The sequence below is a fragment of the Scyliorhinus canicula genome, chromosome 16 (assembly GCF_902713615.1).
Source record: "Scyliorhinus canicula chromosome 16, sScyCan1.1, whole genome shotgun sequence".
NCBI lineage: Eukaryota > Metazoa > Chordata > Chondrichthyes > Carcharhiniformes > Scyliorhinidae > Scyliorhinus > Scyliorhinus canicula.
In genome coordinates, this window is record NC_052161.1 from 41,946,486 (window position 1) to 41,962,559 (window position 16,074).

The 16,074-nt window shown below is 45.0% G+C and overlaps 1 protein-coding gene across 10 annotated transcripts in view; it reads left to right on the forward strand.

Moving 5' to 3' along the window:
• Positions 1–16,074, forward strand: part of ptprea (protein tyrosine phosphatase receptor type Ea) — a 355,232-nt gene that overhangs the window by 313,015 nt on the left and 26,143 nt on the right. For all 10 annotated transcript variants that reach the window (XR_005463710.1, XM_038821516.1, XM_038821517.1 and 7 more), the window contains 3 exons: positions 1,576–1,673; positions 3,390–3,509; positions 7,083–7,243. Coding sequence is in view for 9 of the 10 variants with exons in the window: in XM_038821516.1 (XP_038677444.1) it covers positions 1,576–1,673; positions 3,390–3,509; positions 7,083–7,243 (379 nt within the window). In the remaining variant the exon portion in view is untranslated. The remainder of the gene's footprint in view (positions 1–1,575; positions 1,674–3,389; positions 3,510–7,082; positions 7,244–16,074) is intronic.

Genomic DNA, 16,074 nt, shown 5'->3' on the forward strand with positions numbered 1-16,074 from the left:
CCCTGGGAAACACGCGGCTAAATGCCTCTTCTAAGGGACTTTGTTGCCATTTAGTTCAATCACGCCCAGAGATTGTGTGTGAAAGACACACTACATTTTATTATTTTACTTAGACCAGTTTAAATATATTAAAGCTAACCTCTTGCTTCGTTAAACTCAAGAAAACCTGTCCGATTGGTTTTTCACTGTGCCTCCTGCCAAGTTATGATGGTTGCGTAAGTTCACCATCAAAGCCTGTCTGTGCATGCACAGAAGACCAATGCATCAGTAGCAGGAGACCGAAGCAATCTAACCTGAAAGCACAGAGGGGGTGGGCACCTGGACTTGTTTACAGAGGTGGAATGATGTGTGCAAGCCATTCTGAGATGTGGGTGCAGGACTGAATGAATCATGTGTGGTTGTAACAGTTTGGTGCCTGTTGAATGAGAATAACAGTTATCAACCGAGGCCAAGAGTGAGACCATAAGCAGGTTAAACCACCAAATCACGTCCCAGAACAGTGACCCACTGCATCCTTGGGGGGGCTGCTTCCATTTTGGGGAGCTGTTGGGTGAACGTTGTTGGGGACAATGTGAGATATTTAATGGTGTGTGGGTTTTCTTACAGTGTCTGTATTTGCTTAAAAAGACTTCAAAATTCATGGGAAAAATTTGTTGCAGAGAGCAGATTACTGTGGTGTCCCATGAGATGAATTCAGACTCTGCAGTATCTCTTACTGTTGTTGACTTGCTTTGACCTGTGTTCACTGTCAAGAAAAGGGCTTTCTAGCTTGTTCTAGCTTGTTGTGTGCCAAGGAAAGGGAAACTCAACATCTGAAACTTTGGCAGGCCGCCCAGGAAAAAAGGAATGTGAATACACTGAAAAACGGGTGTGAATCTCTAACGATTCCACATCAGCTCATTAATAGTTGTTTGATAAGTATCTCTGTTCTTGGCTGCTGATTACTCCATCACTCACAATTACGTCAAAGAGTTAAGCAGTACAACTGCGCATACATAGCGTTGGCGGAAAAGGCAGCCCTACTTTTCTTCTGATCATTGTGTGTAAACAATTAAGTACTCACTAGATTGGCAAGTATATCCTTTTCAAAGCTATTTTTAAAAAACTGTTGCGGTTAAACAGAGAGGAAAACGGGAAAGCAATTCAACCCTTCCTTACCTGATCATAACAGTCTACACTCTCCTTCCCTACCTGTACCTGGCTCTCCATGTGCCACCATTCCCATCTGCACTAGGTTGTGGATCTTGCAAGATGGAGCACTGTCTGCCACTAGGGTTAGGACTTCATGGTGCAACCCTCAAGCACCTCAGTAAATGGAGCACAAGCACATTAAACTCAGTTGAAATAATTATCATAAAATACAGCACAATCACAGAAGCCCAGATTGCTCACAAATTATTTGTCCAATAAAAATAGTTATAGATATTGTTCTTTTCAATATGGTTCACCATCAGTTCAATAGAAAAGGAGAATAATGTAACAATTATACCATGCAAGCACTGAGCATTTGTGGTTACTTTTTATTCAGAATGATTTCTGAAGCAGGCCCCTCACATCTATCTCTATTCCCAAAAGGTCCCAAAGAGGAAACTGTTTCAGATTTCTGGCGAATGATATGGGAACAGAAATCTGCTGCAATCGTTATGTTAACAAATGTAAAAGAGAAGAAAGAGGTGAGTAAGTGAGCATACAAAGATACTGAAAGTATGACAAATTCTGCCTGTTTTAAATATCCTTTGATGTGAGGAATATGCAGTCTCGGTTCAGATAGATTATTAATTTGACATTCCTAATCGGTTTTTACTGATTCACTCTCAAAATTGCAGTTTCCAGCTGGTCTCACTTCCTGCAATATCTCTTTGTGTGAGACCTCGATGTTCAGCAAGCCTAGCAACAGTGTACTGTAGCAACGATTACATCATCAGAAGTATAGAATCAGGTGGATTACTTAGATTGGAAATTAAAACAAAATATCAGCAAATATATTTTTACATTGTATCTACGAAATTAGTGAAATATGAAGAAGCTTGTTTCTTTTGCAAGAGGTTGAGGTATGACAAACCATAACCAGGGGCTTGATTATTTTAATTCAAGGTCAGGGAGCCGACACGCCCAAATATTTTCCAGGTGCTGACCCTGTGTCAAAGAGTTATAGAACTTTTCAGCACAAAATGAGGCCCTTCAGCCCATTGTGTTTTCGCCAGCCATCGATCACCTATATATTCTAATCCCATTTTCCAGCACTTGGTCCCCAGCCTTGTGTACTATGGCATTTTAACTGCTCATCTAAACCACTACTAGAGATGGCACTGCTGAGCTGTGACCAGCCAAATGCAGTCGAGGTCATAAACGCTTACTGATTCGGGGTCCCCTTGTCTCTCACACTGCATTCAGCTTTCATCGAATCAGAGTCCACTCCTTCCTCCCACTTCATATTCAGCACCCACTGAATAAAGGTTCCCTTGTCTCTCCCACCCCACATTAGCACCCACTGAATCAGTGTCCCCTCTCTCACCCTCTGAGCACCCACCCGACATTCAGAGCTAATTGTGGCACTCCTGCCGTCACTGCAAAGTTCTGTCCCCAGTAGTTTACTTCCCTGACCACCTACTTCCATTAATTTGGAGGATGTTTCTCCAAGTACTAGCAGAAACATGACCTCTCTCTTCCTGTTAACCTCCATCACTAAGGCCTCCTGCCCTACATTCATGAAACTGTGAACCCTCTCTCTTTCCTGGAGCTCCGATTTGCTTGCTTGCTTCTTGTAGCCAACTGCACCTAGACACTCAGCAGCAGCTTCCTTCTAATGACTGCTGCTTCCCTTTAAGGGGGCGCAGGTTGCCTTTAAATGGCGCAGACTATCTGGAGGTCCGTTAGTCATGCACATGGCTCAGTCCACTGTTGAGGGATCAGTCAGCCAGCGGCACCAGTTGCACTCGGCTGAACCATTAAATGAATGAGGAGGTAGAAGAAAAAGTGCATGTTGTATCCATCAACAGGACTGATTTTCAGGTTGTGAATCATGATCCCTGTGCCCCGTAAATGGGAGAAAACTAAGCTTTACCCATAGATATCTGAATAGTTCTACTTATTGTGCAATGTGTTTGCAAGTCAGTAAATCACAAAAAAGATTTTAATTGACAGTGATAAAGCGTATTTTCTGCTCATTAAATTATGATGTCATACCATACTGTGGCATGTTTAGTAAGGATTTGATAAATCACTCAGACCCTTCTCTATCATCTACCATATTACACCCCGGTGCAACATGTACTGTTTGTGATCCCAGAAAAAATAGAGAAATAGAAAACATTTTCTATAACATGCCCCTAGCTACCAAAGAAAGTATTATTGTACCGATTATCATTAATATGTGCTTATTCCTACAGGAGAAGTGTTTTAAGTACTGGCCCGACCAGGGTTTGTGGACATACGGAGCAATTCGGGTGTCAGTGGAAGATGTTACAGTTCTTGTGGATTATACCATACGCAAATTCACCATACAAAATGTAAGTATTTTCTGGATTTTTTCTACTTGGTGAATTAAATTATTTCCAAAAGGAAATTTGAAACCATTTACTCATTGGCTCAATTAATTTGTATGTCAATGATTTATCAAATTTTATAAAGTAATTGCCCACTGTTTTCTATATGTCAGATCTTGTTACTGCCTTCAGAAATGTTTCAGTTTGCAGTTTAATAGGCAATAAATACATTTTAGTTCCCAGATGAAAAGACCCATGTAAATGAGATTTTACTTTATTAATATATTAAAGCGTAATGTAAAGATACACTAAAAGCCAAAAATGTTGGAAATACTCGGTGGATTTGGCAACATCTGTAGAGAGGGAAACAGAGTTAACATTTCGGGTGGCACAGTGGTTATCACTGCTGTGTCACAGCACCAGGAATCCAGGTTCAATTCCGTTTGGGTGACTGTGTGGAGTTTGCACGTTCTCCCTGTGTCTGTGTGAATTTCCTCCGGGTGCTCCAGTTTCCTCTCACATGTCCAAAGAGTGTAGGTTAGGTTGGGTTACGGGGATAGGGTGGGGAAGTGGGTGCTCTTTTGGAGGGTGAGTGCTGACTCAATGGGCTGAATGGCCTCCTTATGCACTGAAGGGTTGATAACCTTTTGATAGGGTAACAATTTCACTTCACTCCCTCAGCTGCTGCAACTGTTGGGAATTTCCTGCTTTTATTTCAGATTTCCAGCATCTGTAATATTTTGCTTATGTAAAAACTCATGTTTGTTGATTCTTAACATTACAGAATTATTAAGAATATCACTTTTCCTGAGTACATGTTTACTGCAACCTTTATTCATAGTCCTTACATTGCTGCAAAATGATATGCCTCAGCCTCCAACTTTATACAGCCAGTCCCACCTTCCCTGCCCCCCATGACCAGTTAGTATAACATTTTTTTCATCATCTATCTGCATGTACTGTATGAGTTTGATTACAGAATTGTTAGAGATTATGGACAGTAAATCTCTGTCCATTTGGGCTGTTAGATGTCCCAACTTATATCAGCTAATGTTTAGCAACGATTGTAGCACATGTGCTCAACTTTCCTGGTCTGTTCTGAAAGTGAAAGTATTTTAACAATATATCACCTAACCTGCAATGGATATAAAAGTTACTTTGAAATGTTGTCATAGAAATTTAAAAATAAATCCTCCAGAGCCATCTTCTTCCCAAGTACCGCCTTCTCCTTTCACTGAAGGTTTTGCTGGAGTATAGGTAATAGTTAACAAGTCTACTGTACTACCAGTAGAAGTAGTATACTTGGATTTGCAAAAGGCATTTGATAAAGTGCCATCAGATGGTTAATTGGCAAGATTAATATGCACATGGAATTGGGGGTGATATATGAACATAGACCGAGAATCAGTTAATGAAGTAGGGAGGACGGATGAACAGGGCATTCAAACTAGGCTAAATATGACTAGTGGAATATTGCAGGATCAGTGCTGAGGCCTCAAATATTCACAATCTATGTTAATGATGTAGAAGAGACCAAAACTAATCTATGAAGGTTTGCTAATGATACAAAGCCAAGTTGGAATGTAGGGTGGGATTCTCGAGTCCCCCAGCTGCGTGTTTCTTGATGGCATGCCATTTGCTGGCGGCAGGATTCTATCCTCCTGCCGCTTGTCAATGGGATTTCCCTTTGAAACCACCCCAGCTCAGCATGAAACCTGCCGCTGCCTGCGGGAAAGGTGAATCCCCCGACAGGACAATTCCAGTCTTGAGCTGTGAGGCGAACACAAAGAGGCTGCAAAGAGACATAGGGCGCGATTAAACGCGCAAAAACATAGTCCCATTTGGACGTGTATAGCGCCGAGAATGACCCGCACTATCTAACGGGACACTGCTGTTTTATTTGGCTGGGGTCGGTATTGCCCTGCTGAGGCCATGCTTCCCTCATTACCAAGATGACCAGCAGATTGGGCTACCATTTCTAAAGGCCATCCCAATTCTTTTGTCCTCAGCCACCCCCCCCCCCCCCCCCCCCCGCCCCATTCTCTGCTCCACCACCACCGCCTCCACACATCCCACTGCCCCAACGTACCTCTTAGGGAGTATTCGAGCCTCACCTCTTAAGGGTAGGGCACCCTCCAGACCTGATCCCTGGCAGGAAAACCTGGCACCTTGGCACTGCCAGCTTAACACCCTGGCAGTGCCCCTGCCAGACTGGCACTGCCCCCAGCCAGTCTGGCAGTGCCACCCTGGCACTCTGGAAGTGCCCATGCTAGCCTTGATGTGGCATCTGTGGGACATTGCCAGGATGCCCAGGTGGCACTGTCAAAGTGTCAGACTGGCAGTGCTAAGGTGCCCAGTTGCCAGCGGGAATGACAAGGTAACACCTTGCCCAGATGCTGACCACCTGGGGTTCTCTAAAGGCCTGGGAGAAACCCCCCTCCTCCCAGATGCCTTTATGCCTAGTCCACGTATGTTAATTGAATGGATAACAAATTTGCAGATGGAGTATAGCGTGGGGAAGTGTGAAGTTATTCACTTTGCTTGCAAGAACAGAAAAGCGGAATGTTTTTAAACTGCTACCCTGAATAAATTGAGCTAGCTCAGCACATAGCAGAGATTGAACTATTCTGCATGTATGAGCTTCATTAAGTCCTAAATGCCACCCAACCCCAATTTGTTTAAATAGGTTTGTCAAGTGTATTTTTTAACTTTAATCAGGTTTTTGAAGGAAATGAAGGTTTTTTGAGACAGATTTTTGCATGATGTTTTTTCTGAAGGAATCAGAGGTTGAGCCACATTGTCGGGTTAGATTTAGTTTAGTGTACACCGCTAACATATCCAAATTTCAGTAACTATAGCTGAAGGTTTCCGGCTGTTCCCGCCGGTGGGAGAACCCGCCGCAGGTGAATCTTGCCATGGTTTCTCTAGCAGCGGAGGGTGCGAGCAACCGGAACACCCAGTTGACAGCGGCGGTACTAGAAGATCCTGCCACCGGCCATTGCCAGCGCAAAACACACGCCGCAGGGTCCGGAAAATCCTGCCCTATGATGTTTCCTTTGAAAAAAAATGACCATTTCAGTGTACTTTTTGCACGAATCATAATTAATTTATACCTCAACATCCTCTCAAAGTTATACTTTAATGTGAATGGTTTCCCTTTGTTCATTTTGGGCAGCACGGTAGCATTGTGGATAGCACAATTGTGTCACAGCTCCAGGGTCCCAGGTTCGATTCCGGCTTGGGTCACTGTCTGTGCGGAGTCTGCACATCCTCCCCGTGTGTACGTGGGTTTCCTTCGGGTCCTCCGGTTTCCTCCCACAGTCCAAAGATGTGCAGGTTAGGTGGCTTGGCCATGATAAATTGCCCTTAGTGTTGGGTGGGGTTACTGGGTTATGGGGATAGGGTGGAGGTGTTGACCTTGGGTAGGGTGCTCTTTCCAAGAGCCGGTGCAGACTCGATGGGTCGAATGGCCTCCTTCTGCACTGTAAATTCTATAATTTAGAATGCCAGGTATTGGTTAATTGCTGGAAACATGGAAGTTTACGTGTGCCTTTCTCAATATGTGAAAATTATGTGACGATTGTTCATTTGTTACAGCAAAGAGCGGGCAACAAATCTCCAAGGCTGGTAACACAGCTTCACTTCACAAGCTGGCCTGATTTTGGTGTGCCATTTGCACCCATTGGCATGCTCAAATTTCTGAAGAAAGTTAAAGCCGTGAATCCCTCCCATTCAGGACCTATTGTGGTTCATTGCAGGTAATTGCTGAATTTATTTTACATCCTTCTGCAGTAACATGTGACACGTTATTACTGTGCATGATAATGCCAAGCCATATAGATTTTATTTGGCTCTGCCAAAGTATGTATTGCTGTCTAGAAATGATGTGAGAAAATAACTTTGATTACTCTTGCTGCTTAATTATTGTACAGGAGTAGCATTGTGCCACATTAGGTATTGCCTTGATCAAGGACACATTGGCCAGAATTTTACACTGCTCAGGTGGGCACGCGCGCAACCCGGAGCGTGTGAAATCGTGCAATGAGGCATCTGGAATGCTTTCTGACATTGTCGTGCGTTCATGCAATACTTTGATCAGCAGGCAGGTGTGCAAGTCGTTGAGGCCATTAAGGGGCCAATCAAACGCAATTTTATATGGCCCATTTGCTTTTATGGTTGGTGAGCAGACCGATTGCCCAGGCGGCTTTTAGGTTTTAGCTTCAACCTGGATCCACTGGGATGAACTGTCAGGGCTAAAATAAATTCAACAAATGTGTCTGGGGACTGAACTCTGTGTATTATTTTTCTGGGTCCCATTTATTGCCCATCCCTAATTGCCCTTGAACTGAGTGTATTTCAGAAGGCATTTTAAGTATCACCACATTGCTGTGGGTCTGGAGTCACATGTAGGCCAGACCCGATAAGACTGGCAGATTTCCTTCCCTAAAGTGAACCAGATGGGTTTTTACAACAATCAGCAATGGTTTCATGGTAACATTAGACTTTTAATTACAGATTTTTATTAAAGTCAAATTCCACAATCTGTTGTGGTGGGATTTGAACCCCAGTCCGAGCATTACCCTGGGTCTCTGCATTACAAATCCAGTGACAATACCCCACTGCTTCTACGAGTAATAATTTACCAACATTGCTCACTTCCATGGTTCTTTGCTTTGCTTCTCTCTCGCCATCTCTCTCTCTCTCCCCTCTTGCATTTTCTCTCCCCCTCTTTTCTTCCCTCTCTCTACCTCTCACTCTTTCTCTCTCTTTCTCTCTCTCTCTCTCTCTTTTCTACTTATCTCACAGGCATTACCTGTCCAAGAAAACCAGACCTCCACCAATTCAGTCTGTGTCTTGATCATATCTCTCCCTTTCTCATCGGAGCTATTTGTCCTCCATTGGTGGCACAATTGGGAATAGAAAGTCACCTCATTTAGGAGCAACAATTCTGAATGACTGTTCCCCAAACCCAGCCTGAGGCACTCAGAACAATTATAGCATCTAAAACTGATGCCCTAGTTGAGACCAGCTAATGTAACACAAAAACTGAGATTGTCTGCTGTATATCATTTAGCACAGTGAACATACAATGAAAGATGAAAAACCAACTGCTTTATACAGTTTGTCCCATCCCCAAAGTATGTAACCATCACACTCAATCACAGTAAACTCACCTACCTCCTTTTCTACTCCCCTCCCTCCTTTTCTACTCCTCTCCTCTCTCATTCCCCTCCCCATTTCATGCAGTTATCAATCTCCTCAGAGGGACATAGAAAGTATAAACTGGAGACCAATTTCTGAAAAACCTCCTCTCCGACTCCCAAAGATGACAAGTATGCTGCGGGAGATCCTCATAAACGACTGACCCACCTACCTTCTGCACATACTTTCACTCCTGCTGAAGTAAAATGGTATCATCAGGTTGCTTTGAATGGCATCTTAAATTAGGATTCTGTTAAGTACCTTTATTCATAATATGCAAGTGGCTACTTTGTAAGAACCTGGTGAAATTCTAGTGTAAATTCAGTCAGTGTCCAACCTAGAAAAGGAAATCTCACTTCACTTTGCTTCAGGATCAATTTGGGCCCTGACTCCAGATGTATATTACAACTCCTTCACATTGCTGCAAAATACAACCCAGTTTGCACTGATCCTATGATTCAAGGTGTTTCTGATGCTCAGAGTCAAGCGACATGTACAAGAACCTTTACACCCAATAAACTGCTGCAATTCCTGAACAAACACACAGCACTAGAGGAGAACACGTCAATAGTTTGCTTGCCACAAAAAGTTCACTGTTGCCTTTTCTATCTCTCACCTAATTGTGACAGTGGAACAGTTCCAGCTGCAGTGAAAATGGAGGAGGATTTGAAGGTGAAGATGTGTAGAGTTACTCTAAACACAAGAATTAGGAGCAGGAATAGACCATATGGCCCATTGAGCCTGCTCCGCACTGCTCAATAACATTATGGTTAGCCTTGGGCTTCACCTCCAGTTTTCCATCTACTCCCCATATGCCTTGATTCCCTGAGAGACTAAAAAATCTGTCTATCCCAACCTTAAATCTATTCAATGATGTATGGGCAGCATGGTAGCATAGCTCCAGGGTCCCAGGTTCGATTCTGGGCTTGGGTCGCTGTCTGTGCGGAGTCTGCACATTCTCCCCATGTCTGCGTGGGTTTCCTCCGGGTACTCCGGTTTCCGACCACAGTCCAAAGATGTGCGAGTTAGGTGGATTGGCCAAGATAAATTGCCCTTAGTGTCCAAAAAAGGTTGGGTAGGATTACTGGGTTATGGGGATAGGATGGAGACGTGGGCTTAAGTAGGGTGCTCTTTCCACCCTACTCGATGGGCTGAATGGCCTCCTTCTGCACTTTAAATTCTCTGACTCAATGATGTATTGAATGATGAAGCATCCACCTTGGGAACCGAAACCAAAGATTCACAATCTTTTGTTAGAAGTAATTACTGCTCAGGGGCCTGGTGTAACAAATCCTCCCAACTAGGATTGCACCAAGAGTGAGACGCTGCATTACGTGGACTATTATAAATATGTAAATAACTTCATCTTTGTTAACGGCAGTTTCCTTTATGAGTTATTATATGGCCCTTATCCTGAGAATGTGCCCCATCTGTTTCCCTAACCATAAGAAACAATCTCTCGGTGTCTACCTATCAAGCCCCTTCAGAATTCTGTAGGTTTCAATGAGATCGCCTCTCATTCCTCTAAAATCCAGAGAATATGGACCCAGTTTGCTCAGCTTCTCATCATAGGACAGCTCCTTCATCCCAGGGAGCAATTTAGTTAAACTTCACTGTACCACCTCCTGTGTTAGTATGTCCTCCCTTAAAGATGAAGGTCAAAACTGAAAAATTCATGACCTCATGCAATTCATTTAGTCGTCCGCCTCCCTAAGATACCATGGGTTGGATTCTCCGACCCCCCGCCGGGTCGGAGAATCGCCGGGGCTGGCGTGAATCCTGCCCGCGCCGTCTCCCAAAGTCTCCCGCACCGGATATTCAGCGGGGGCGGGAATCGCACCGCGCCAGTCGGCGGGCCCCCCGCCGATTCTCCAGCCCACGATGGGCCGGAGTCCCGCTGCTGGTCCAGCCGCCGTGAATCAAACCACCTCCCTTACCAGCTGGACTGGCGGCGCGGGCGGGCTCCGGGGTCTTTGGGGGAGGCGTGGGGCGATCTGGCTCTGGGGGTTGCCCCCATGGTGGCCTGGCCCACGATCGGGGCCCACCGATCCATGGGCGGGCCTGTGCCGTGGGGGCACTCTCTTCCTTCCGCGTCGGCCATAGACTACGCGATGGCCGACACGGAAGTGACCCCCTCCCCTGCGCATGCGTGGGGATGACGTCAGCAGCCGCTGACACTCCCGCGCATGCGCGGACTTCCGTCGGCCGGCGAAGTCCCTTCGGCCCCGGCTGGCGTGGCGCCAAAGGCCTTCCACACCAGCCAGCGGGAGGGCAACCACTCCGGCGCGGGCCTAGCCCCTCAAGGTGAGGGCTTAGCCCCTAAAGGTGCGGAGAAATCCGTACCTTTGGGGTGACCCGACTCCGGAGTGGTTCACGCCACTCCATCCCACCGGGACTCCCCACCCCGCCGGGTAGGGGAGAATCCAACCCCATGTCCTAAGAGGGCATTGGCAACCATGGGTTTCCATTATATTGGTATATGGTTATGCTTGGCAAAGTACTAGAGTGGTTTGCCATTCTGGAGAGTGGCTGTAATGAACTCCAATTGGCTTTATTGGTTGGCCAATTGGAGTATGAGCTCCCTCAATGATAGCTCATTGCGGGGGCCCATATAAGCAGCTGTGTAGGCTTTGTGAGCCAGTCTTAAGTTGACTGGACTGCCAGCAGCACTGTTTGTAGTTGCTCCTGTAATATCGTTATTGTAAATAAATATTGGTGTGGTGATGGAACTCCTGCCTCCCGTGGAATACTACAGTAGCCGACCATAAACTCTCATACTCTTGCGCCTGATATCAGGCGTATCGGAAGGGTTTACATGCTGACGATCAACCTGTTTAGCCGCATTATGAATGCACGTTCTGTGGCCATCAAGTCCTAAAGTGGGACTTGAACTCAGAGATTCTAGCCTAGAGGTTAGAACATAGAACATATAGAACAGTACAGCACAGACAGGCCCTTCGGCCCTCGATGTTGTGCCGAGCAATGATCACCCTACTCAAACCCACGTATCCACCCTATACCCGTAACCCAACAACACCCCCCTTAACCTTACTTTTTAGGACACTACGGGCAATTTAGCATGGCCAATCCACCTAACCCGCACATCTTTGGACTGTGGGAGGAAACCGGAGCACCCGGAGGAAACCCACGCACACACGGGGAGGACGTGCAGACTCCACACAGACAGTGACCCAGCCGGGAATCGAACCTGGGACCCTGGAGCTGTGAAGCATTTATGCTAACCGCTATGCTACCGTGCTGCCCACGGTTGTAACACTATTCCAAGTGTTCGACGGTTCTAAACAATTAAAGATACTGAGGTTATAGAGATCCCACAATTAAGGAAATAACCATCATTCTTTTACACTAAAAATTATGATTTCTAAGCCAGGATTTTTGATTTTGTGAAGCCCCAGTGTAATGTTGTTAAGGTAATGCTGTGTGCTTCTGAATTGCCTGTTGTTCACACCAGCAAACATTCCAGGCTGGGCTATTTGAATAATGTTTGCAGGTTCGATCCTTGCCTGCAACAGTGAACCCAACTTTGCGGTTGGAGGGGATTTCAAATGTTTGAAGCAGCAGGGCAAGATTCAGAGATATTTATTCTATAAATTTTCAAAGAGCTATAATGAGTTGCACATCCTGATGATAATGGGGTTGAGGGCAAGGATGGAGCTCAATTTGAAACACCCCCCCCCCCTCCCACTTATCATGATAAATCTGTTTTGTTACCTGTAGAGATGGTAATCTGTGCTACTCAACTCAGTTATAGTAGACGCTCTGGAAGAAGGCTCAAAGTCATCCAGAAGTTTTATAGAAGGTTTATTGAGCAACACAACTTAAATCATGCGTTGTAGGCGTGGCGTCATATCAGTGAGATCTTTGTTGATGATGTTGACCAGTGGCCTATCATCAGTCTCCACGAGGAATGTGGGAAGACCATACACATAGTAGTGGAATTTTGTCACACCCGTGATCAACCCCAGGCACTCCTTCTCAATCTGTGCATACCTGCAATATGTGGCGGTCATCGCTCGAGAAGCGTAAGCCACTGGGACCCAGTCCGACTGGTCATTCCGTTGAAGTAGCACCGCCCCAATTCCATGTTGAATGGCATTGGTGGAGATCTTTGTGGGTTTTGCTGGGTAAAAGAATGCCAGCGTTGGAGCTGCCATCAATTGGTGTTTCAGACCCTCCCATTCGTCTTGGTGACGTGGAGTCCAGTCAAACTCCGTGTCCTTCCTTATCACTTGTCGTAACGCCATCGTCCGTGCTACTAGGTTCGATATGAACTTGCCGAGGAAGTTGATGAATCCCATAAACCTGATCACTGCTTTCTTGTCACGTGGCCGCTACACGTTCTGAATTGCTGCGATCTTCTCAGCGTCCCGCTTCACCCCGTGCTCTGATATCGTGTCACCCAGGAAGGTCAGAGACGAACGTGCAAAGGTGCACTTGGCTTGGTTGAGCTTCAGCCCAAATTGGTGGATTCTTTGGAAGACTTGTTTTAACCTAGCAATGTGGTCTTCCTCTGTCGTTGACCATATTATGATGTCATTAACATATACATGGAGGCCTTCAATGACTTCCGTCCTCTGCTCCATCATTCGGTGAAATATTTTGGATGCAGATATAATCCCGAAAGGCATTCGATTATAACAATATCGTCCAAACTGTGTTGAAGGTACACAGCAGTCAGCTGGAATCATCGAGCTGCATCTGCCAGAAGCCTTGTGAGGCATCCAGTTTGGTGAATATGCGAGCCTTCGCCATTTCGCTCGTTATCTCCTCTCGCTTGGGAATATGGTAGTGTTCCCTGCGAATGTTTTTGTTCAAATCTTTGGGATCTAAACAGATTCTAAGTTCACCGGCTGGCTTCCTGACACACACCAATGGGCTGACCCAGTCAGTTGGCTGTGTGACCTGTGAGATGATGCCTTGAGATTGGAGGCGTTGGAGATCTGCTTTTTGCTTGTCCTGCAATGGAGCTAGTATCCTCCTTGGTGCATGAATGACTGGTGTTGCATCCTCTTTGAGCAGGATTTTGTACTTGCCGGGTAACGTACCCATGCCAGGAAAGACGTCGGGATATTCACTGAGAAGCAGCTGGATGGCATCGGCCAGTCGTGATGAGTCAACCGTGTTCATGAAAATCCTTTGTATCAGCCACAAATCCTTGCAGGCTTGAGCACCTAACAGTGACGTTTTTTTGTCGTCCACGATCTCGAAACGTAATCCTTTTGTGACTTTCTTATGAACTACTTGTAGGTGGCATGATCCCCTCGAGGTGATCTGGTTGCCATTGTAGTCTGTTAACTTGCGTGCAGCAGGTATCATCTCGTGTGTCCCTGGGATGGATGCGAGATCTTTGCTTGTCATCAAGTTTGCAGATGCTCCCGTGTCAAGCTTGAACGTAATTGGGGAGTTGTTCACTTGCACCATGGCACTCCATTTGCTTGTGGATTCAACGGTATGCACGTATTGAGGCTGTGTTGTCAGCTCGTGCGGTTTCTCTGTGGCGTTTATGATTCCAACCTAATCTATCTAGTGCTGTTCAATTAAAGCCACTCCGGTACCATGTTTTGTTACCTGTAGAGATGGGAATCTGTGCTACTCAACTCACTTACAGTAGACACTCTGGAAGAAGGTTCGATGTCGTCCAGAAGTTTTATCGAAGGTTTATTAAGCAACACAACTTAAATAACTGCGTGAGCTCTTACTGAAAGAACTGCCCTGGTGAAAAGGTTACACCTTCTCTATGCTCTACAACTAGGCCTGACCACACTAGCAGCCCTGAGCTAAATTTCTGTTCCTGTTCTCCTCACAGTCAAATCAGCCAAAGAGGGGGAGGGCTGTCCCACTTTTATACACGCCAGTGCTGCCCCCGGTGGTCTTTCCATTACCCATCAGCCCCTTCTGTACATATCCATGTAAGGATCACTACAAAATCCAGATGCCAGTAACAAACTGGTGTTCCTTGCATCAAGTGTTAATTTGGCGTTAATTTGGCGCCGATGATGGGCAGTCTGATGGTATCTCATTATCACCCACTTATAACTCTCTCATATTTGTGTGGAATTCATCAAAGGCCGCTGTCACTGCCCCACAAGGGCAGCAAAATAGCAGGACCACTGCTGAACCACTCCCGGGTATCATTTCCATCTATTTTGCATATGTAGCTCCCAAAATTGGGCACAGTGGAAGAGAAAAATCACAATGTGCCTTTTGGGTTGTCAGCTTTGTGACATCAGCACCTGTATATCTGCACCCAAGGGAGTTGACAGGATTCAACATATTTGGCTCAATTAGATTAGTTTCCTAAGAAACTGCAACAAATCTCAGTGACTTAATCTGAAAGAGATCCAGAACTGATAAAGGTGCATGGAAGGTGACATCAAGGGAATGCACAAGGGCGATTAGTCGACTTTTGCATTGCAATTATAAAGTTGGTTTTGAGTGTTTATTTTGAGTTAACTTATGTTTGCATTATGGCACTCAAAAAAAACAAACTGGTTGCTAATGAGCCCAATTTCTCTCACCCATCCTTTTGGATATTTAATTTCAATACTCACTTCAGTGTCTCGTTTTGGAAGCAGCTACATTAAAGTTTATGAAACAGCTTTATCAGCTTTTGCACATTCCCCTTGAAGGAACATCCACTGCCAAATATCTTTTTATCTGTACCTTCATAAGGGGAGTTTGGATATGTCAAGTTTTGATGCTTCTGCTAATCCTTCCAGGGGATTTGAACTTTATTTTACACACTCTTATATATTAATTCTGTGAACTATTCTGCTCATGTATTATGAAGTTTTTTTCTTAGAAATCAATACTGATAGCAGTGCTGGCATTTGTAAGCACAGTGCATCAGCTACAAGCTCTTGTGTAGACAGCTCTTTCCTCTTTGCATAACACAAGGTCGTTCTAGCTTTAATCCAAATCCAAAATCTTTCCAATTGTTTCAGGAGACAATTTCTTAATCTCTTTATGCCTCATCCATGTCCTTCAGAAGTGGAACATAGGTTTCACTGTGGAGATGTGCTTTATACTGTTGTACTCAGGGAACATAGGCAATTGTGTATTTCCCTTGAAATCTTTTCTCCAGAAAGCTGCTGTCAAAATAGTATGTATGTTGCATTATTACCAACTTGCAAGATAACAATCCTTCGTGAAAGGTCAGGCCACCTGTGCCGTAGGAACCTCAGAAGCTTGTTTGAGAAAATGTCTCCCAGATATATGTAATATCTAAAGAAAATATCAGCTAAGCATCAACCATTTAATCTATCCTCAGTAAATAACATTTTACAGTCGCCTACAAATGCTGTCACCACCCGATTGGACCTCAACCTTATCAGAATATTAATATCATAAGTGATGAGAACTCAGC